At 39.1% G+C, this 24216-nt stretch overlaps 1 protein-coding gene across 1 annotated transcript; it reads right to left on the bottom strand.

Annotated features, from left to right (window-relative positions):
* Positions 1–303: 303 nt before the first annotated feature.
* Positions 304–2594, bottom strand: LOC145573858 (uncharacterized). The gene is made up of 3 exons (XM_081631807.1): positions 2367–2594; positions 596–2315; positions 304–488 (listed from the first exon to the last, which is right to left on the bottom strand). Exons 1-3 carry the CDS (start codon positions 2592–2594, stop codon positions 304–306), a joined length of 2133 nt encoding a protein of 710 aa, XP_081487933.1.
* Positions 2595–24216: the final 21622 nt, after the last annotated feature.

The following is a 24216-nucleotide window of genomic DNA, read 5'->3' as shown; positions in this document are numbered from 1 at the left end:
TCCTAAAGCAAAATCTGAAGCATCGGTCTCGACCACAAATGGTTTGGTGATGTCTGGAAGGGCAAGGACCGGCTCCTTCACCACTACTTCTTTCAACTTCTGGAAAGCTTCCTTCTGGGGCCCTGACCATTCCCAACGACTTTCTTTCCTCAATAGGTCGGTGAGGGGACTTGCGATCTCCGAGTATCCCTTAATGAATCTTCTATAATAGTTCGCCAGTCCTAGAAAGGATCGCAACTCAGAGGGGTTCTTGGGATCCAGCCAATCGCGAACATCACATATCTTCTTTGGGTCCATCCTCAATCAACCCTTCCCCACAAAGTGTCCAAGAAATCCGAATTCTTCCTGCGCAAAGGCACACTTTTCTCGTTTCACAAACAGGTGATGTTCTCTCAACTTCTCAAAGACCAATCTTAGGTGCTCGAGATGCTCTTCCAAATTCTTTCTGTAGACAACGATGTCATCGAGGTACACGACCACAAATTTGTCTAAGTATTCTTGAAATACTTGGTTCATCAGAGTACAGAACGTAGCAGGTGCCTCGTCAAACCGAAGGGCATGACTAGCCATTCGTATGCCCCGTATCTCGTCACACAAGCAGTTTTTGGTTCATCTCCTTCGGCAATGCGAACTTGGTGGTAGCCAGACTTCAAGTCTAGCTTTGTAAAGTACACTGCATCCCCTAACTGATGAAATATATCCGCCACGAAAGGGATAGGGTAGTGATTTCGCACCGTAACCTTATTTAATGCTCGGTAGTCGATGCATAATCGAAGACTTCCATCTTGTTTCTTCTGAAAAAGCACAGGGGCCCCATAAGGAGCCTTTGATGGGCGGATGAAGCCTGCCTCAAGCAAGTCCTCCAATTGTCTCTGGAGTTCGGCCAATTCCGGGGGAGCCATGCAATACGAGCTTCGTGCTGGGGGTTTCGCCCCTGGAACCAGCTCGATCTCATGGTCCACTGTCCTTCTAGGTGGGAGAACTTTTGGTAGATCTTTCGGGAGGAGATCCTGGAACTCTGATAGTAGCTCGACAACTGCAGGCGGAAGGTCTCCACTTGGTTCATCTTCCTTAGTGGAAAGTGTTGCTAGGAACGTGGGCTCGTTCCTCTTCAACCCCTTCTCCAATTGCAATGCTAAAAGGAGGGGCCCCTTCGGCCCTTTTCCAGGATCGCAGGTTCTGAGGAGACATGGTTGCTGCCCGGGCACAAGAATAGATCTAAGGTGCGGCATCGGGACTGCCTTACTAGAGTGTAAGAAGTCCATGCCGAACACCAAGCTGAAGTCGTCCATTGGCGCAACTGTAAAGCCCACCTGTCCGCTCCAATCTCCTAGCTTCATTGTTACTTTCTTGGCAACGCCGTGGATCGGTTTGGCAACTGAATTCACCACTTTCATACTGCCTCCTTCTGGTAGGAGCTTCAACCCCAGTCTTTTTGCCTCTTTTTCTGAAATGAAGTTGTGGGTAGCACCTGTATCAACCATGGCTCGAGTTTCCTTTCCGTTTACCAACACATTCACATACATCAACCCAGGGTTTTTTGGTTGGCCCTTAGAGACTTCTCTTCCCATAGCACACATCATGCGAATGGGCCCCAGTCTTGAATGTTCTCCTTCACTAGGTTCTACCTCATCGGCTTCTTCACCCTCGGGGTTTTCTAAGGACATGGAGGACAGTTTCTTTTGGAGATTGTCAATTGCTCCCTTGTGTCGACATTCAAACCACTTGTGCGGTCCTCGGAAAAGGATACACGTCAATGGCCTGGATGCCGAAGATGAACTAGGGGTGCTTCCTCTACTAGACAAGGAAGAAGCTCCACTCTTCCGAGAGTCTTCTCCCCCACTCCTGTTGTATATATTGTTCGATTTGTTGGAGCTCACTTGCGAGCCATGTCCCAAGTTCCTAGGAGGGTTCTGTGTCGGCCCACTATTCCCTTTCTTCAAACTTTGCCCTTTCTTTGAGGAGTAGTCCATTAGCCTTTCAGCTGCAGCGATGGCTCCTGATAAAGTATCAATCTTCTGGCGCCAAATTTCTCTTTGGGCCCATTCCTTCAGACCACGCACAAATTTGAATAGGCGATCTTCCTCGGACATATTGTGGATCTCCAATATGCACGCTGAAAACTCTTTGACATACTCCCGAATGGAACCCTTATGCTGCAAAGCAGCGAGCTTGGTGCGAGCAACAAGCTCGGTATTCTCGGGATAAAATTGGGCCATCAATTCTTTCTTCAGATCCTCCCAAGTATCCACCGACGTCCTCTTAGCTTGGATGCCGGCGTACTTGGTGCGCCACCAATGCTTTGCGTCATCCACCTAATACATAGTGGCGGTATCAACTTTTAACTCGTTCTCCAACTGACATACCCGAAAGTATTGCTCCATGTCGAAAATGAAGTTATCAACTTCTTTTGAATCTCTCGTGCCATTGAAGGTCCGGGGCTTGGGAGGTTTTATCTTGGCACCTCCACTTCCCCCAAGCGCTCTCTGGGCACGCATTAAAGTTGCACATTTATCTTGTGCTTCATCAGCAACGCCTTGCACGAAGTTAAGTTGCTCTGTTAACCCATCCACGGTTGCAGCAAGCCTCTCCATTTGTTCGGCTTGTTCACAATATCCTCGAGTTTGGGCAACCTTTCTTCAAGCATAGCCCAATGTTCGGACTTTCCTTCAAGCCAAGCAAGTCTTTCCTTGAATGTGTATTCATGCATCTCTCCTTCTTTTGCCATCTCTACGGTAAACTTGGCTCTGATACTAAACTGTCACGATCCGAGTGATTCAACACCGGATCGTGCGGCGCGCTCTCGTCTATTGGAGACAAGGGCGCAAGCCTAAAGCAAAGGAGCTCCGTGAGCACACAGCAACACGGACCTACGGTATCTCAAGAGGGCACACGAGAACAACAAGTGCGGAGTCGGGGATTGTGACGGCCGATACTTCGAAGCGGGCACAAGCGGAACCGACGAAATGAGGGCATCTCCGGGGTCTCTTGGTTTAATGGGGGATGCTTTAAAACAAGGCAAGCATAATATTTATTAAGGCTTAAACAACACACAAGTCTTAAAGCAATAGCAACGGGGTAGAGAGCTTTGATTGAATAACCATTCGCTCCCTAAAGAGCTTTATATTGCATTAGTAAATAATTACAAGTGAACGTTGACATGACAGTAACACAATAATTCTCCCTAGAGCCTAGAAAGTAAAAAGAAAGACTAAAGAGACATTACATAAGGAAATTATAAGGAAAATAAAGTAGAATACATAATAAAGAGGTTGGATTATAACACATCGTCAAGGGAGTTTGCAAGTGCTAAGGATAAATCACATGTCGATGCAGAGTTGTCATACTATGGTCGAATTCAAGAAATATGGGAGCTTGATTATTTTAACTTCACGGTTGCTCTTCTCAAGTGTAAGTGGGTTGATAATATCAGGCGTAACATCAAATATGAGGACTTTACTCTTGTAGATCTTGGCCACTTGAATGATAGTGCGGAACCATTTATCCTTGCATCTCAAGCTAAGCAAGTGTTTTACGTAACTGACCCAGTCGATTCAAAATGGTGTATAGTGCTAGCTGGAAAAAGAAGAATCCTAGGCATTGGAGATGTTAAGGATGAGGAAGAATATGATGCGTTTGATGAATCTGCACCTTTCACTGTTCCTAAACCTGTTGTACTAAATGACATAGACAACGAAGCAGGTTATATGCGATCAGACCACAACAAAGGAATTTCAAATTGAGGTAGTATGATTAAAAGTTAGTAATGGTTTCATTACAAATATAGTTTAGTTATCATGTATATAGGAGCATAATTAGGCAAAAATGACAATAAATGACATAAATGAGCTTGTATTTGACCCAAATCCTTTGTTTTGCATATAAACTAACATGTTTCTAATTTAAAATTGCCTAAGTGTACTCATTATCATGCATATACAAGGTTATAGGACCAAAAGTAATTGAAAATGGCTTAAATGACCTTCTACTTAACCCGAATCTTTTGTTTTGTGTATGAACTAAAATTTAATCATGCTATGAACTCATATTCATTATATTTAACATGTTTGTAGTTTGAAAGTGCCTAAGTGTACTCATTTGCACTCATACTTTACTATACACTAATATTGTTTTATGATTGCTTTGACAGGGTTTATATCTCATGGAGGACGATCATGACCCTCACTGTGTAGAGGACATTGACGATGATGAGTATGAGGATGAGTACGAGGATGAGGACGAGGATGAGCCTTATGATGTGAACAAAGAGGATGACTTGGGTGAACCAGAGGATAAGGCTCAATATGTGTTTGAGCGTAGGCTTGAAGAATTTGAAAATTCAGCTGAACGTGCACCGCCTATTGAAAAAACAGCATGTGAGATTGTTGGTGAGAACCCGACTCCTGAAACTTATGGCCAAGGACAAGATTAAAACAACACATGTAGTGGAGGGGGGGGTAAAGGCACCCGCTCAAAAAAAGGGAAGGGGTCCGACGAGAAGTTTTAAGAAACCGGACGGTCCCATGGTCATGGAGTATGACAACAACGACCAACCAGGGGCCAAATGGCGTCAACAATATGCTAATCAGGTTGGCATGTGTGCGCGAAAAATCCCCATTACACTTGTAATGCGTCAAGTACCTCCGGGTTTGATTCAAAACTTTTGGGATGATACAAGGGTAAGTGTGTTTTTTGCACATTTTGACAATTTAAAAAACCTTAACCTTATGGTTGTTAGTAAATAGAAACTAACAATCGGTGTTAATTTGTGCTTGTAGAGACTGTTTTCTATTCCTAATGATGCCGAGAAGAAAAGGGTGTTTGAATCTTTATTATCGGAAATATTCAGAGGCTTTAAGACCAACTTGTCTAATGGATGGATCTACAAGAAGAAGAAGAAATCAAAGAAGAAGAAAGCTAATGAGGATGACCTTCTCCCATGGAAAAAAATGGCCGACCGTATCAAAAGAAGAGTGGGAAGAGTTTGTTAGAATGAAGACGCAAAAGAAAGCCATTTTAAGTTTTTATAAATCTGATCTCAATTGAATAATAGCTGGACTCTTTTCGCAGCAATGATACTAACATTTGTTTTTATGTAGGAACTTCGAGAGCAAAATAAAAAAATGCAGAGAAGAAGGAGTACGTCCATCTTATGGGGCCTAAGACATTGGCTAAAAAGAGACCTGAGTGGATCAATAAGGGTTTATACCCTAAATCGCTTCTAGTGGCATTGAAGGAACCCTTTAGTTCCACGATCACTTCTTTGGTGAGTCGTGCTGGTGATTTCTTTTGTTCTCTCCATACGTTTGATAAGGAAACCGGAAAATGGGTCATCAAGGGTCCAGAAACAAAAAAAATGGCAGAGAAGCTTGTAAGTTACCTATGAACTGTTGAATTTTAAGTCGCTTTTGCATCAAAATCACTATATAAACCATTAATTGTCTTACGGACATCCTTTTTCCTTTTCCTACATCTTGACACAGTCAAGAGCTGGTGGAGGGCAAATTTAACCTAACAGTGGAAAATGACCCTTTCATCATACCTTTGGGAAGGTCATACCATCCAGGTTGAGTAGTAGGTTCGGGAGGGTCATTGCTTGGATGGCAAAAGGTGATGCGCCCAGAATAAACGAAATCGGGTAGATCTCGAGCCAGTGTTAACTCATCGGGGGAGTTGGATGCCAAGGTGGCATTAATTAAGGAACAAGTACGCAACGAGTTAGAAGGTGAAGTCAATGCTTGGGCGAAGCACATGAACTTACCGACTTTGATGTTTCTCGCGAGTACACCATTCGACTCATGTTCTCTACCAAAAGGACAAGGAGAAAGTGATAGACATGGAGGAGATGAGATACATGGTGAAGATGTGCCACCAGAGGTAATTTTAATTGGGTTATTAAAATTTTTAAAATACTTAGTTCATTGAGATCTAAGGTGGCATGATTGATGTACTATTGCAGGTTCCTACTCCTAAACATGCGGACTTGAGGGAGCTTGATAATCCAACACCGCATGAATATCCAGAGTTACAGGTGATTTGTAACTTTCTACCTTAATCAATTTCGTTATATTATCTATGCTGTAGTAAAAGACCTATTTAACTATCTTCTTTTTGTACTTGTGTAGGAAGACACCTAGTGTGCACTTCTAGCCCCAGGGTATGCAAATAGTATAGAGTTGAGTTTAGTGGCGTATGGTAGTGCCCAAATGATAAACGGTGCTACGTCGGGGCCACATCATTACTCGGTTGGGATCGCTTCGGTGGTTGAGGGGTTCGAAGACATCCCACTACCCGTACCGATAGAGGAGGTTGAGATAACAAAGCTTTGGCAAGCTATAAGTAGCTTCGTTGATTGGCCACGTGCGTGGGTCAGGTTGATTAAGGAGGTAATTTATTTATTTGTCAATTTTTTAGTGTTAAATAAATGTTAGGCACTCTCTAACTGCACCTCTGAAAATAAAACCGCCAAAACAGCAAGACTCCCCGACCCCCATCTCCGATGCCGAGGCAGCGGCGGCCTCGGCTGGTGCTCCCTGCGCTGCTCCAGCCTCCGGAGCGGCTCCTTGTGCCGGAGCGGCTGCCCGCGCAGCTCGGGCATCGGCAGCCGCTGCCAGGGCTGCTCCGGGATCGGAATCACCTGGTTTCCTGGGCTGCAGCAGCCCCGGCAGTGGCTCTCTACGGTGCAACAGCCCCGGCAGCGGCTGCCTAGGGTGCAGCAGCCCATGCAGCTGTTTTCGGGGCTGCTGCACCCCAGGCAGCCATCGCCGGGGCTGCTGCAGCCTCGACAGCCCCTTCATGGGCTGCTGCACTACTGCAGCCTCGGCGCTGCCAAGGCTGCTTCAGCCTCGGCAAGCGGCTGCGGGGGCTGCTCTTGCCTCGGCGGGGGCTGCCTTTGCTGTTCCGGTAGCGGGGGCGGCTCCCTCGGGTTTCCCGACCTCAGCAGAAGTTGCATATTTTTTTTTAAATATTTTGAGCCATTTTTTTTCTCAACTCACTTGGCGGAATGGCTTCTCACATACCTTTTTTCTTCATTTCTCAACTTATGAACTTATTCGTTTTCAAACCTTATCATAATTACATATTTATAAGTGAATGTGACTTGAAATGACATAAAAGAAGCTAGTTTATAAGTTTTTTGCTCCATTTCATCAAAATAAAGCAATTTCTTTCCAAAACCGCTTATCACTTGCATATTTTCTTCAATTCTCAACTAATGAACTTATTCTTTCTGAAACCATCTCATTATTACATATTTATAAGTGATTGTTTCTTAAATGACATAAAATAAGCAAAGTCCTAAGTTTTTGGGTCCATTTCATCAAAATAAACCCATTTAGAGCCGAAATGGCTTCTCACATGCCTATATTCTTCATTTCTCAACTTATGAACTTTTTCTTTCTCAAACCATCTCATAATTACATATTTATAAGTTAATGTGAGTTGAAATGACGTAAAAGAAAAACTAATTTCTATGTTTTTGGGTCCATTTCATCAATATAAAGCCATTTTGAGCCGAAATGGCTTCTCACTTGCCTATTTTCTTCATTTCTTAACTTATAAACTTATTCATTCTCAAACCATCTCATAATTACATATTTATAAGTGATTGTGAGTTGAAATTACATAAAAGAAGTAAAGTTCTATGTTTTTCGGCCCATTTCATCAAAATAAAGCCATTTTGAGCCGAAATAGCTTCTCACTTGCCTATTTTCTTCATTTCACAACTTATAAACTTATTCATTCTCAAACCATCTAATAATTACATATTTATAAGTGATTGTGAGTTGAAATTACATAAAAGAAGCAAAGTTCTAAGTTTTTGGGCCCATTTCATCAAAAGAAAGCCATTTTAACCCAAATTGGGTTCTTACATGCCTATTTTATTCATTTCTTAAGTTATAAACTTATTTATTCTAAAACCATCTCATAATTACATATTTATAGGTGATTGTGACTTGAAATGACTAAAAAGAAGATAAGTTCGAAGTTTTTGGGTCCATTTCATCAAAATAAAGCCATTTTGAGCCAAAATGGCTTCTCTGTTGCCTATTTTCTTCATTTCTCAACTTATAAACTTGTTATTTCTTAAACCATCTCATAATTACATATTTATAAGTGATTGTGAGTTGAAATTATATAAAAGAAGCTATTTTATAAGATTATGGGTCCATTTCATCAAAATAAAATAAACCATTTTAATCCAAAATAACTTATAATATGCCTATTTTCTTCATTTCTCAACTTATAAACTTATTCTTTCTAAAACTATTTCAGATTTTGCATGGAAGCAAAACTTCAAAGAGACAGAGGGTGGAGAAGCCTAAAAGCATTGATCAACCTAAGAAGAAGCTAAGTGAACAAAGGTCCAAAATTGAAAAAGCGTCGAAGTTGCACTGTTCGAAAGGTTCACCCATGCAACCTACTCCACTAGTTGAAGACATTGTTCTTCAATCGCTCTGTCCTGACATGACCTTTCTTCAAAACCATGATTGTCATTTGGTCGATCCCATGGAAGTTGCACTTCCTAAGGCAATGTTCCACTATGATGAGGATGCAGTTGCATGGGTCAGCAAAGAAGATGTGAAGGAATTTCTACGTGGTGCAAAGCTTAACATTTTCATCATTCAAACATTCATGAGGTACTCCAATGCCCACATAATCTACACTTTTTTCAAGTTTTTCAAATTTATGGTGATTATCCTACATGTGATTAATTATTCAATGTTCATGCACGCAGAGCACTACAGGAGCACTTAACTAAAACTGATTCTCCTTGTAAAGTTGGGTGGTTATGCCCCGAGCAGTTATCCACTACTAGAATCATAGGCAACCCTAATGACGTGTTTTACTATGTTGAGCAGAGTATCAGTGAATCAGCGCGTGTGGGAGACAAGTTCATATCCGTCCCATGTTATAAAGAGTAAGTCTAACCATGTCAAATTCAATCGATTTGGCCTCATTATATGTTGAATCCTAAATATTAATTTGCTTGTCTATTGTTCATTGATTATTTACATGATATTGTGATTATCTTCAAAATCTAAGTTAGTAAATATTTGTTAATTTCATTTGCATGTTTCAACTGATGTGATTTGTTTGTCATATGCTAGTGTGCACAACAAGAAAATTGACTTGATTGTGCTTTGTATGTGATGAGATTCATGCTTTACATGGTGACTCATTGTACGGACAATCAACAGCTTGAAGAGGTAAGTCCTAAAACTTAATGAAATGCTATATTGATGTGATTTCTAGCCTTAAACACCTAATATTACCCAATATTGACATGTTATGAGAAATAAAAAGGTAATTTGACAAGAAAGGTAGAAAATGGGTTGAATAGAAGTCATATGGGCCATATTTGGGCCATTTTGTGTTAATATGCTCTTTTGATGTGATTTCTTTCCATACACCTATAACTAGATAATATTGACATGTTATAAGATAAATGAAGTTCATTTAATAAGAAATGTAGGAAATGGGCAAAGTAAAGTCATATGCCATATTCGGGCTATTTTGAGTAAAAAGTTTCTTAAACATTAATAAAATGCTCTTTTGATTCAATTTTAGGGCTTAGACACATAAAACTATGTGACATTGACATGTTATGAGAAAGATATAGTTCATTTGATAAGAAATGTAGGAAATGGGCGACATAGAAGTCATATAGGCCATATTTGGGCCATTTTGAGTAAAATGCATTGTTAAACTTAATGAAATGCTATATTGATTTGATTTCTAGCCTTAGACACCTAATATTATCCAAAATTGACATGTTACGAGAAATAAAAAGGTCATTTGACAAGAAAGGTAGAAAATGGGCTGAATAGAAGTCATATGGGCCATATTTGGGCCATTTTGTTCTTTTGATGTGATTTCATTCCATGTACACCTATAAGTAGATAATATTGACATGTTATGAGATAAATAAAGTTCATTTGATAAGAATTGTAAGAAATGGGCAAAGTAAAGTCATATAGGCCATATTTGGGCCATTTTGAGTAAAAAGTGTCTTAAACCTTAATACAAAAATTTTTGATTCAATTTTACGGCTTAGACACATAAAACTAAGTGACATTGACATATTATGTGAAATAAATAGTTCATTTAATAAGAAATGTAGGTAATGGGCTAAATAGAAGTCATATATGTCATACTTGATAAAATACATATTGTTTTGCCTAATAAATTAATTCTAACATAATTTTTTTGTATTTCAAGTTTTGCAAGGTCCAAAAGGATGGATCATTGACAATAAAAGAACTTAATGTAGTTCGTGACATGTTGGCGTCTTTTATCACCTTCAACATGTAAATGGCATTTTAATTGTAAATTTATGTTAACTTTTGAACTATATTATTATTTATTATTTACTTACTATCATTTGTATTTATATATATAACACTTAATTTTTTATTGTGTTGCGTTTGGAAATATTTATATCTATGAATATATATGAATTCTTGTTTTTAATATTATTTGTATCTTAATATAAAATTTGATAATATTATTATTATTAGTAATTATAATAGTAATAATATTAATTATTTTATTTAATATTATTGCTGGAATTACAAGTTATTATTATTGCTGGAAACAGGGTGTTTTTTTTTTTTAATATTAATGCACGAAAAATGGAAAAAAAATATTTATTATAAAGGCACCGGTTAACTGGTGCCAAAACAAGCTGCCACCAAAAAAAAATAACGCGGGAGATTATTTTAGGTACCGGTTAACCGGTGGCCAAAATAATTAAAGGCACCCGTTAACCGGTGCCAAAACCGATTTAGGGCACCGGTTTTGAACTGGTGCCAAAAAGGGGGGGTATGTAATTGGCACCCCCCACATAGAAACCGGTTCAAACCGGTGCCTTAGACAGGGTTTGAACCGCTGCCTATTGCTATTTTTCTACTAGTGAAAAGTAAAAGAAAGAAAAACAAAATGAAACCTTTACGAATTGGACTTAACAAAATGATCACATTTCAAATGAATAAACATCTTTCTTAAGAAATAGAGTTATGCACGTTTCAAGATATCCAAGGTTGATTGAAACATATAGTATGCTAGGAATAGAGAACTAGTTATCACAATTCACCATCATCTCGTTCAATCTTACCGTGTTCTCCCTATAGTCTCAAATTTCCAACTAATGAGCATCTCAATAGCTCCTTGAAGGAGCTGGAAAAGAAATACTTTTGGGCTACACGACGTCTTGACTATGCATCCCCTTTCTTTAGGCTTTAACTCATAATGCCCTCCCTCAAAATTTGACTCAACCTCTAGGTCGAAAGGTCTTTCCCAAGGTTGTAACATAAGGGAAAAAAGGGTTAGGTGTAGGCTAAAATTTTAAAATTTGGTGGTATCCCTAATAGTGAAGCAAAGAACTGGCCCTTTCTTGAAATCATAATTAATTAGTCACCAAATAAAAACAAACTAACTCCCCCAAGCTTATTCAAAGCCATAATCACAATCATATTTACAAAAAGCGTAAATGCTTCTCCCCCAAGATTAAAGGAAGCCTTGTCCTCAATGCTTGAAAAGGGAAAAGAATCACATCAAAATAATTTTTTGAATTTACTCATTTTCAACATTTTTCTATTTATTTTTTTATGCATAACTTCAAAGCAATTGTCCTTGCCTCTTTTAACTTTGGAGGGCTTTTACAACTTTGAATTTATTATGTCCTTGCCTTTTTTAACTTTAGACGGCTTTTTCTATCATACATTTGCCATTATTCACAAAATATACAAAAATTACAAGCTTGCTTACAAATAGAACAAAAATCCAACCTTATAAACCACAAACTCCAAAAACAAGACCATTTGCTTCACAAAAACAAAAAATGGAACAAAAAGAAACAAAAGGCTCAAAATTCTAAAGATATGGCTTGAATAGAAGGGAAAAGGCTCAAATAGTTAGCAAAAGGGCAAATGTAAACCCAAGGAACTAAAATAAAGAAACTTAAACCTAGAAAAACAAAAATTTCCACCTTGAAAAGATGCTTTTGTCCTCCCTAGATTGTTCGGTCTTGGGTTTGAGAATTTTGAGTCAAGTTTCAATATTAGGTCCGCAATAGCCAAGGATCCATGCCACGCATGCAAGTTATGAAGAAGGCTTGAAAAATAAGGAACCTCACATGGATGTAGCAAAAACTCATTATAGGTTTCAAATCGACCATAGGAAGCAACTACCAATATGCCACAAACAAGTAGAATCCGGTTTCATGATCCTCCTATTTCTAGAACATGCTACCTTAGCATAAACCTATCCTAGAGTCAACCAAGCATATTCTCAAACCGTGCATACCCATACCAATTAGGAAGATATTCATTAAAAAACATAAATCGGTTGTATATAGTCCAATTCAAAAGAAAAGAAAAAAATATGACAAATAAAGCCTCAATAGCATACCAAAATCCAAAAACAAAACGAAATAAAAATAAAAGAAAAGAAAAGAGAAAAGTAAAAACATAGTTAAAGGAAAATAAGGAAAGTAAAGAATGGAACGAATATGCAAGTAGAACATGTAAATCCCAATCGACAAACAAGTGATCAAATGACAACATCGTCAATGATCCCAAACACTCTAGGTGTTAAAAGCATCCATTCTCGAACCTTTCAACTCTTTCCTAAAGCTAATCCTAAACTATGCACCAAGAAAATAAAATAGAATAAAGGGAAATAAGAAAGATCTCACCGGCTTCCAAGCAATGCTAATAAGTAAGGTGAAGAATTAACCACCTCATGAAGCTCCAAAAATCAAAGCATCATCATCAAAGCCATGTGAGAACAAAAATGGAAAAGATAATTATAGACAAAGAAAACGGTTAGTAACTTCAAAACAAAAGAAAAGAAAAGAAAACAAAAAGGAAAGAAAATAAAAGGAAAAAATAAGCAAAACTAAACTATAAAGAAAACAAAAAATAAGAAAATAAGAACTAAAGAACTAACTAACAACTAACTAAGCAACAAAAATACTAAACTACAAAATTTGGATTCAAGGGTGGTTTAGATTCATGGGATTTGGATTTTGGAGGTTTGGATTCAAGTGAGCAAACACACATCATCATCACAAAAACAACTAGACCGAAAATGAGCAAACATCATCAAAGTAAGGTCAAGAATGATACCATCATGCAAAGAATCAAGAGAAGCAAGGTTAGTTTCAACAACAAATTGGCCACCAAGACAAGACCCCTAAGAAAAGGAAAAGTTCCCCCAAGCTAAACAAAGATACATCTCAACATCCCGACAATACAAAGCAACCACACATAAGACAAGGGCTGGAGGCACAAAGCACAAAAATGGGGGGAACTAGCAACCACTACCACTCGGCCCGGAGCCATCATTGTTATCCCTATCATAGGAGAACCCGGATGGGTGACCATGAGGATCCCGTCCCCCAGTGTAACCAGCTGGCCAACCATAATGCCCCCGAAAGTTATCTTGTTGCCAAGGGGCAAGGGGAGTGAATTTCTCGGGTAAAGTGAGCAGTAGTGGATGATCGGGGTGTACATAAGGGTAGTTAGGATCACCCCTATAATCGCTCCCACCAGGAACACGGTAATCGTAGTTACCGTGCTCATCGGGGAATGAGCGAGTCTCAGTGTTGGACCCCGGGGGTCCTTGCCAATATGGGTATGTAGGTAACCCATCACCCCCAAAAGATGTTAGAGGACCATATTAAGGTGGAAAGTAATGGGACTTAATCGGGGGAGTGATTTCTCCCCGGTTAACACCCGCATCATATAAGTGTTGTTGTTGGAGAAACATACCTTGTTGCATCTCCGAAACCCCTCTCATATGGGAATAAAGGGCCTCAAAATCTTGATCGTACATGCCTTCCAACCGGATTTGCATGCCCGTCATTTGAGCAATAAGAGCATCCAAGTCAGAGCTAGCATATTGATGATGTTGCTCTTGATTTTATTGTTGTTGTTATTGTTGTTTTTGTCCCTTAGCCACTCAAATACCTCATCATCAACATTCTTCGCCAAGAAATGGATTTGCTTTAATTGCTTGATGTCGAGGTAAAGAGAATCATCATCCCCCACCGGAGGGCAAGATGGAAAATAATGCCCTAGCTCAAGGTTGGTCACGAGCCTAGTGACCATGCTCCCACAAGGGATCTCGCCTGAATCCCTACCTTACAACCCTTGGCAATATCATGAAAAAGTGTACCCCAAGTTTAGGCGACCTCGGTGCTCCGCTCGAGTGGCCACCCATAAAATCCAAAGTTCTAATTGGCTCATCTTTCCCAGTTCTTGCTTCGGGAACACCGAATATCCTAATAGCCTATGGAGCACCTGGAGACATGGTTGGTATACCTTACTTATCTTGGCATACCGGGTCACAAAGTTACCGCAACTAGAAATATCGTCCCACCACGAATTCTTATCATACTCATTGAAGAAGAAGTGCTCGGGATCCAAAATATCAGAATTTGGATCAAAATCAAGAGCCACATTAAACTCTTCCAAAGATTGATCAAATTGAATGTTGAAAAGTTGAAATTGGACACGGTAGGCATCACCCTCGACCACCACAAGATCAAACGTGGCCAAGAACTTCAGAGTTGGTTGAACATATGTACGGAAGCTCCGGCTCACAAATGACCCCATGCGAAGGTTGTTGATCAACTCCCTCAAGTCTTCATCAATCCCCAATTTAATCATATCCGCTTGAAAATAGTGACCGGAAGGCTTGAGGGAACAGTTTGATTTAAGCTTGGAGTGTCTAGCTTTTTTTATTGGGTCTGTAATTCTAAGCTTGGGTATAGGGGTAAGTTGTCGTTGTTGTGAGGTAGATGGAGAAGGAGCAGGTTCTTCATTGGTTTTACGTTTCTTGAAAAGGCTTTTAAAGTGTTTAGACATGATGATTTTCAAATGTAGCAACTTAAAACACCACAATCACCCAAAGAAACTCCAACCACCAATCTTGAATACTTCAATCGAACTCCTTAACCAAAACCGATGAGCAACAATTTACTACCAAAGATGAGCAATCCCAAATACACACAATTACCACCAATTAAAGCCACGAAATGCTTTCAAATCATAGACCAAGCTCAAAGAAATCAAGAACCAAAGCTCAACATTATCAACAAAGCATTAGTACCAAAAATCCGATCACAACAATTCTCAACAATAATGATAAATTTTTCTACACAAACAACAAACAATACAATGTAAGCAATAAACAATCAATATTATACACAAATAACCAACCAAAATCAAAATTCAAACATCAAAACCATCAAAATAAATACTACTACTATTTATGGCCATGAATTAGCTAAAACATGCAAATATATGGTATAATAAAGCAATTAAGAGCAAGATTAGAAGATTATACCATACAAGAAGCAAATTAGAGTAATCCTTAGCCCCCAATTTCCACTTACAAGACAAACCCCAATTAAGCTTCAACAATGGAGGAGAGAGAATGGTGGATGTTATGGGTTAAATGTAGTATGAATTTGTTAAAATTGGAAGAATTACAAAAGGATTTGATGAATTGTGATGGAAATTTGGTTGAATTTGAGTGAAAATTTGATGAATGTGTGTATAGTGAGGGTGCGATTTTGGTGAGGGTTAAAGGGGTATGCTCGTGAGAAATTGAGGGAAAAGAAGGAAGAAAGAAGAAAAAGAAAGGCACGGCAGGGGTGCGCGGCCACGCGCGACACTGGCACGGGCACGCTGCCAGGCCGCGCGGCTGCAAGGCGCGCCCGCGCCACCTGCAGTTCTTCTTGCCTCTTTCCTTGATGCGTTCATGGGTGGGTACATCGATAACTATCATTCTGGGATTTATGACCCCGGTATAACGATCAGTTTCTAAATGTGAAAAATGTAGGTTCAACACCCCAAATTATGGTAGCACCACGATGAACTCACCAAGTTCGAATTTCTTCAAACTTAAGCAAAAATTTCCTTACTTACCTTCCTAACAATTCTTACCCCTTTTACCTCAAAATCTCAAAAAAATAGAACATAAATGAAAGTGCAGCTGGTACTCAAGAAGGGGGGGGTTGAATTGAGTACAGGGCAGTGTTAGGAATTATTGGATTTTCTTCTCTATTTATGTAGGGGGACCAGGTGATGAACTGGTCCTGCAGCGGAAACAGAAAATACAATAAATAATCAACACAAAGATTTAACGAGGTTCAGCTCAACTCTGAGCCTACGTCCTCCACTACCCTAATTACTTTTATTAATCAACTCTGAAAAACAAAAGCAATTACAAATGATCACACTCGTGATCCTCACACCTAACTCTAGGTGTCACTTAGCACTTGAACTCACAAGCACTTGCACTCACACTCGTAAATGCTACCCAATCACTAACCTCTTAGTGATTCAATACAAACCCTTTGTTTCCCTCTAAATGCTTCCACTCAAAGCTTACAAGAGATAATTACAAAACAATTCTTACTGTGTGCATAAATAGTTTGTAAGAGATGAACTAACTATTTCCCTTAGAGTGTATTTCGAGCTTTCAAAGATAGAGAATTTTTTTCAGAAAAGCTCACTCGAAATTCTGATCGAGTTTATGCTTTTATAAGGTTGGGAGATGAAATCTTTCGTGATCTTTTCAGATCATAACTTAGGTAAATAGAATATCTTTTATTTTGTAAATAAGAGATATTCTAAGATATTATTCTACTTTCCATAAATGGGTAGAATAATATATTCTAAGTTATATGCGAAATAATTCATCTCCAACTTTGCATAAACTGAATCAATTAGTTTAGTAAATATTCTCTAAGGATAGGAAATATATATTCCAGAAAATATTTACTGAACTAATGTCCAGGTTCATGAAACAAGCTACGAAGCAGCTGTTTCCTGACCTGTTAATGTCCTAGGGATCAGGTCAACTTTTCCAGATCTCTACAACACTAAATACTCTAAGTAAGGGATACAAATAGCTCACGTACAAACATCCATGCACACTTAACATTATAAAGACTACAAAGATCAACTATCCTAATCTAAGAGACTTCATAATCTTCAAGTCTTGACGGCCTTCCTTGATAGAACATTCTGATACAGATTTCTTGAATGCTTTGATTCAAAAGGACTTCATATTGCCTCAAGTACTTGGGATAGCTATTCCTGTTCAAAATATCAGTTGATATAATATAAAACCAACAAGAACCAGCTAGTCAGCTGTTTGTCATCACTCAAAACCTTAAGTGACTCAACAAATTCCCCCTTTTTGATGATGACAAACACTTTGAAGTTTCCTGCACCTGCACGTTAGTGAGAAACAGCAAAGTAAAGAAAGTTCTAATCTACATGCACTTAAGAAGACAAGACTTTCTACTAGACTTTCTACACAAGGGATATCTTGTGTAAAAGACTTATGACACTGATGACTGACCAGGATAGCCATCTTTATTTAAAAGAAACAACTTGTTTTTGGATTTTTGTAAAAAGACACTGAAACAGTTAGTTAATCTAACTGTTCCCTCTATTTTAACTTGTTTTTGTGATTATCTGACTCAAGGAAATAAAAGACTCAATCTAATTGTCTAACAAGGCCTTTTCAGAAACTTCAACCTGCTTTTCCCCCTTTTGGCATCATTAAAAAGCATTCAAAAAATAGAATTGCACACCAAGATATCGCAAGTAAGCCAAAAATCAGTAGTTTCAACCACTGATCAATCTCAATGCTGCAGGTTAGCACAAACAGGTTATTCAATCACATAAAACTGAAAAAGCTTAAAACTGTTCAGGATTACACACCAGAAGGTTAGAAACATAATAGAAACCACACTGCATTAAAAACAGTCTAGCAGTGTGGGGGAACAGCAAATATTATGGCAGTTAATGGAAGGGGAGGGGGAGACTGAAGTGATCATTCATCATCATCTTCATCCTCTTCTTCACCCTCTGGGTTGATCTCCTCCTTGAAGTCAGACCCTTCCTCATCTGTCTTTTCTTCTTCCTTCTTCTCCTTTTCTTCTGTTTCCTCTTTCTCTTCTTCTTCTTCCTCATCAGATTCATTTTCTTCTTCCTCAGAGCCTTCTCCTTCTTCAGCATCAGGACCCTTCTCACTGGAGGATTCCTCATCATCCGTCTCAATGATCCTACAGTGTGCGGGGTCAAACTTCATCCCAGACTCTGGGGGCAACAGGTGATCAATCACCCTGCAAATAGTGAGGAATTTCCTGTTGTTCATAAGCTTATCAAGCCTCCTTTCTTCTTCAGCCTGCACTAGACTGGCAGCCAACTTTATTATCCTCTCATCCTGCCTTTCCAACTTGGCAAGAAGCATTGCCACATCCTCAGGAGTAATTTCCTCCTGGTTCCCTTCATCCCTTGGGCTACTTTCTTGACCTACAAAAGTCAGCCTCTTTCCAGAGTAGTCAATCTTCTTCTGAGTGAGTATTTTCTTGGAGAACAACTGAAGACTCACCACCTCACCAGAAAAAGAAAACTTGGGATTCTGCTCTTTGATGATTTTGCAGATAAAGGAACCGTAGGGCAGGGAGTTGTGGGATGAAGCATGGCAGTACAGCATGTGCTCCATCATTAGAGCTGGCAGATTAACCTTAACCTTTTTCATGATCAGATAGATCAGGACCATGTCCATGATCCTAACAGTACCTCTGCCTTGACCCTTGGGCAAAAAGACCTTCAAACACATGGAGTGCAGAACCAACATAATTGCCTCCCTAAAGTCACTAGGGGAACCAGCTTCTTCCTTCTTTCCAAACAAAAACTGAGTAATCACCTCAGGTGTTACTCCTCCCATTAGGGGCCACCCATCACTGCTATATCTACCAAAACCATCTCTAGGTATACCCAGCAACTCAGATAAAACAGACTCAGAAACATGTACAACACTACCAGAAACAGTTGATACCACAGACATATCAATGTTTTGCTTCAGATTAACAAAGAACTTACGAACAGGACCAACAAAAGCATCATTTAAATCATTAAACAGAGACATCCATCCTTGGAACTCAAGAAGTTCCTTAACTTGACTCAAAGCAGGAATATCAAAATATTCATTCTCAACACCACAACCAGATAACACAGTCCTAGAACTTAAAGAAGTTGCACCAGTACTGGGGTTAACAGGTTGTTTACCTTTAGCAGCCTTGGAGATACGGGAAACAGATGATGTTGCTTTCCTTTTCTCTCCTCTCTTAGGCTCAGATGGTGTAGTCTCCTTCTCTTCTGTGCCCTTAATGACCTTTGAAGCAGCCCTAGTCTGCCTTTTCCTTACAGAACCAGTAGTGGTACCAGCAACCACCTTGGTCACCACTACATCTAGATCCTCCTCCATCTTCTTGTCCTCCTTCTCCTCATCCAATCCTTCATCAGCCACTTTCTCTAATTGTTTTTCAAGTTTCTTGGCAATCTTTTTAACAGGTTCCCCCTCAGATGGTGATTTGGGGTTTGAAGAAACGGTTTCAGTTATTTGAGTGAGGGTTTCGATGGATTTTTCTTTTGGGGCCTTTTTGGATTTGGATTTTTGTGGAGATGGGGTTAAAGTTTTAGTCTTTGATGGTGAAACAGGTTTTTCCTTCAAGACATTCTCTTTTGAAGGAGTTTGTCTCAAGGGAACGGCCTTGATGGGTTCAGTTTCAGAGGGGTTGATTTCTGGTGTTGCTTGTGAAGGAGTCTGCTCAGAGACGTTCATAAGAACATCCTTGATTGTTTCTTGAGATTTTGAAGAGGGGGAACTAGCCAAACTTCCTTTGGAACCTCCTTTCCTTCCTCCTTTCCTTCCAGTTCCAGCCTTTCTCACCATTGTTGCTAGTCTAAGCTTCGAAGAATTGATCTTGTGTAGAGAGAGAAGTTGAGAATTTTTGATGAATGATGAATAATCACGGAGCAAGGAAGGGGAAGCAAATATATAGCAAGAGAAATTATAGAGACAATCAGAAATAAAATCAGAGGATCAGAAGATATTTGGAAGTTATTTTAATTTAGAAATAACTTCCATAAATGAACAACTGCCCATAATTGCAACTGTCAGATCAAATTGCCGTCAGAGGAAAATAACTGCCATATTTGGAAGATTTTAAAATCAAATAAGAATATAAAAGATATTTTCTCACGGTTTAATTAATTTCAAAATTAATCCGTTCGTATTTGCTGCTGTTTCCTCTACTGGTAGGGTTACTGAAACAGTTGCTTATCTGTTCAATATGACCTTCAATCCTGAAAGTGATTAGCTACAATATTGCTCACATAGAGATAAGCAATTAACATTGAGATAATAGACAGATTGCAAAGGTATGATGCACGCACACATTTAAAGAATACTTAATTAGCCAATCATTGGGGAAAACAGCTGAGAGAGGTCTCTTAGTTTGACCTAGTCAGACCTAACATGACTCTAAACTTGCAGAAAGACTCTTTACCCAATGGCTTAGTGAAGATATCTGCAATTTGTTCTTCACTGTTGCAAAAACTCAGCTCTACAAGACCTTTCTCAACATTATCTCTTAGGAAATGATGTCTTATCTCAATATGCTTTGTCCTGGAATGCTGCACAGGATTCTTAGAAATGTTAATAGCACTTGTATTATCACATAAAATAGGTACATTTTCATAGAAAATACCAAAATCTTTCAACTGGTTCCTTATCCACAACAGCTGGGAGCAGCAAGCTGCAGCAGCTATGTATTCAGATTCTGCTGTGGATAAAGCAACAGAATTTTGTTTCTTTGATCCCCATGAAATCAAGCAGGGACCTAAGAAATGTGCCATACCAGATGTGCTCTTTCTGTCTACTAGGAATCCAGCATAATCTGCATCTGTGTATCCTAATAGTTCAATTGAACCACCTTTGGGGTACCACAAGTACAGATCATCTGTTCCTACTAAGTATCTAAGTATTCTCTTGACAGCCTTTAGGTGAGATTCTTTGGGATTGCTTTGAAAACGTGCACACAAACCCACAGAAAACACTATATCTGGCCTACTAGCTGTCAAGTAGAGAAGAGAACCAATCATACCTCTAAACAGTGTAGCTTCCACACTCTCTCCTTTATCATCACTGTCTAGCTTTGCATTTGTAGGTATTGGAGTTGCATATGATTTACTGTCTTGCAATCCATACTTATTGATTAGTTCCTTTAGATACTTCTGTTGATGTATCATGATCCCATCAACTGTTTGCTTGATCTGCAATCCTAGGAAGAATCCTAGTTCTCCCATCATGCTCATCTCAAATTCACTTTGCATCAGATCTGCAAACTCACTACACAAAATTTGATTAGTAGCACCAAATATTATATCATCTACATATATCTGTACTACAATCAAATCAAAATTCCTGGTTTTGATAAAGAGGGTCTTATCAACCGTTCCCCTTCTATAGTCATGTTCCATCAGAAAGTTGGACAGCCTTTCATACCAAGCTCTAGGAGCTTGTTTAAGACCATAGAGTGCCTTGTCCAGCTTATATACATGATTTAGGAATTGACTATCAGCAAAGCCAGGGGGCTGCTCAACATATACTTCTTCTTTCAAATAACCATTAAGAAATGCTGTCTTAACATCCATTTGAAAGAGCTTAATGTTCTTATGAGCAGCAAAGGCAATCAAGATCCTTATTGCCTCAAGTCTAGCTACTGGGGCAAAGGTTTCATCATAATCAATGCCTTCTTGCTGATTATAACCTTGCACGACCAGTCTAGCTTTGTTTCTGACTATAGTACCCAGATCATCCAATTTGTTTCTGAAGACCCACCTGGTACCTATGACTGACCTGTTCTCAGGTCTTGGCTCAAGATGCCACACTTTATTTCTTTCAAATTGATTTAATTCATCTTGCATAGCCAAAACCCAATCAGGATCTTTTAAAGCCATCTTGTAGTCAGTTGGTTCTATATTAGATAAAAATGAGAAAAATGCACAAAAGTTTTCATAAACAGCTCTCCTAGTCTTAATGCCTCTACTGATATCACTCAGAATTTGTTCAGTAGGATGAGAAGATTTATATTTAAAAATGCTAGATCTAGGTGCATTCTCATTTAATCCATCAGAACCATCATGCATCCCTGGTTCATTTGTGCCATCGAATTGGTTTTGCACAGATGGACCAGTATGCTGAGATGTTCCCCCTACCTCCCTTACCTGGGTGAAAAACTTGTCCTGAAAGTTTTCTGTTCCCCCTGAGGTGTTGCTTTCTCCATTTACTTGGGGGCCTTCATCTCCATCCTCATGAGTATCTACTTGTTGAGGATCTCCTTCATTGTGACCAAGTCCTTCACCAGCAGCATCTGGTGAACCAGTAGGTGAACCTGGTTCTTCGAAGGAAACAGCAGTTGATTCTCCTGTAAAATACAAAAGTCCTATCTCATCTAAGTCATCAACCTGCACATTCTCACAACACATATTAAATTCATCAAAGACTACATGAACACTTTCTTCAACACACAAAGTTTTCTTATTGAATACTTTATATGCCTTACTGTGAGAAGAATAACCAAGGAAAACAGCTTCATCACTTCTTGGATCAAATTTATCCAAGCTGTTCTTACCATTATTATGCACATAACACTTACAACCAAAGGTTCTGAGGTATGCTATGTTTGGTTTCCTTCCTCTAAGTAGTTCATATGGAGTCTTCTTCATTTGAGGCCTTAACATCAACCTATTTAACATGTGACAAGCTGTATTTACAGCTTCTGCCCAAAAGGACTTGGGGAGACAACTCTCAATGAGCATTGTTCTTGCCATTTCTTCCAAAGTCCTGTTCTTCCTCTCAACTACTCCATTTTGTTGAGGAGTTCTTGGGGCAGAGAAATTGTGAGAAACTCCATGTTCCCTGCAGAACTCTATGAAGCTAGAGTTATCAAACTCTGATCCATGATCAGATCTTATGGCAGCCAGTTGATGATTGATCTTGTTCTGAACCTGCTTTACTAACACAATGAGCTCATCAAAAGTTTCATCTTTAGAAGACAGAAATAGAGCCCATGTGTATCTGGAATAATCATCAACAATGACACACACATATCTAGAACCATTTCTACTTTGGACTCTCATGGGTCCACATAAATCAATATGAATAAGTTCTAGAGGTCTGCTGGTACTGATAGTTTTCTTTGGCTTAAAAAAGGATTTGACCTGTTTCCCTTTAGCACATTCTTCACAAACTCTATCTGCCTCAAACTTGATGTCAGGCAGGCCTATCACCAATTCTTGAGACCTGAGTTTGTTAAGAAGTCTAAAGCTGACATGTCCCATCCTTTTATGCCAAAGCCACTGGTCCCTATCAGAAACAGCACTCAAACAGATGGACTTGTTCTCAGGGATTTGGTTTAAATAAGTAATGTAAACGTTTTCATGTCTGAATCCCTGGCAGACAAGTTCATTTGTTTGCAAATTCACTATGTGACAAAGGTTGTCTTTGAACTCAACTTTATTACCTTTATCACATAATTGTGAAATACTCAAGAGATTATGTTGTAAACCATCAACATAATATACATCACTAATAGCATGGGAAAGTGACTTACCAACCTTACCAATTCCAAGAATGGTACCTTTGCTGTTATCACCAAAAGTCACCTTTCCCCCTTCATGAGCTGTAAGTGAGAGAAACTGTTTCCTATCCCCTGACATGTGTCTTGAGCAGCCACTGTCCAAATACCAGTAGGTATTGTCTCTCACTTCAGCCTGCACAGGAAATTCAAACATTAGCTTTAGGAACCCAAATCTTTTTGGGTCCCTTTCCAACAACAGATTCAAGCACGTCTTTTCTAACCCAAATCTGCTTAACATTTTTCTTATTTTTATCCAATCTACTTTTCCTGTCTTTACACTCATATTTCTTATGGCCATTCTTGCCACAATGATAGCATACATGCATGTCTTTTGCTAAGACATACTTACCTTTCTTATATTCCTGTAACCATGTAGTATCTCTGGGAGACCAGTTCCTCCTGTTCCCCTTCCCAGTATAACCAAGTCCCCTTCTACCACTGCTTCTAGCAGTTAAAGTTAACTGGTTCAATGAGTTCTGGGATTGGAGGACTTTATCCATTTTCTTCTTAAATTCTATGAACTCTCTGTCCTTTAAGTTCATTTTCTCATGTAGGGATAAATTCTGGTCAACAACTATCTCAAAGTCAAGCTTAGCTCTTTCAAGATCAGCTTGCAATTTTGAAATATTTGAATCATGCAAAACTACAGAATCACATGAATTAGTCTTTCTAAGCTGGGCTAACTCAACCTGCAAGCT

Source organism: Chenopodium album, chromosome 2 (genome assembly GCF_948465745.1).
Source record: "Chenopodium album chromosome 2, dcCheAlbu1.1, whole genome shotgun sequence".
NCBI lineage: Eukaryota > Viridiplantae > Streptophyta > Magnoliopsida > Caryophyllales > Amaranthaceae > Chenopodium > Chenopodium album.
This window is presented reverse-complemented; position numbering and strand designations above follow the sequence as displayed.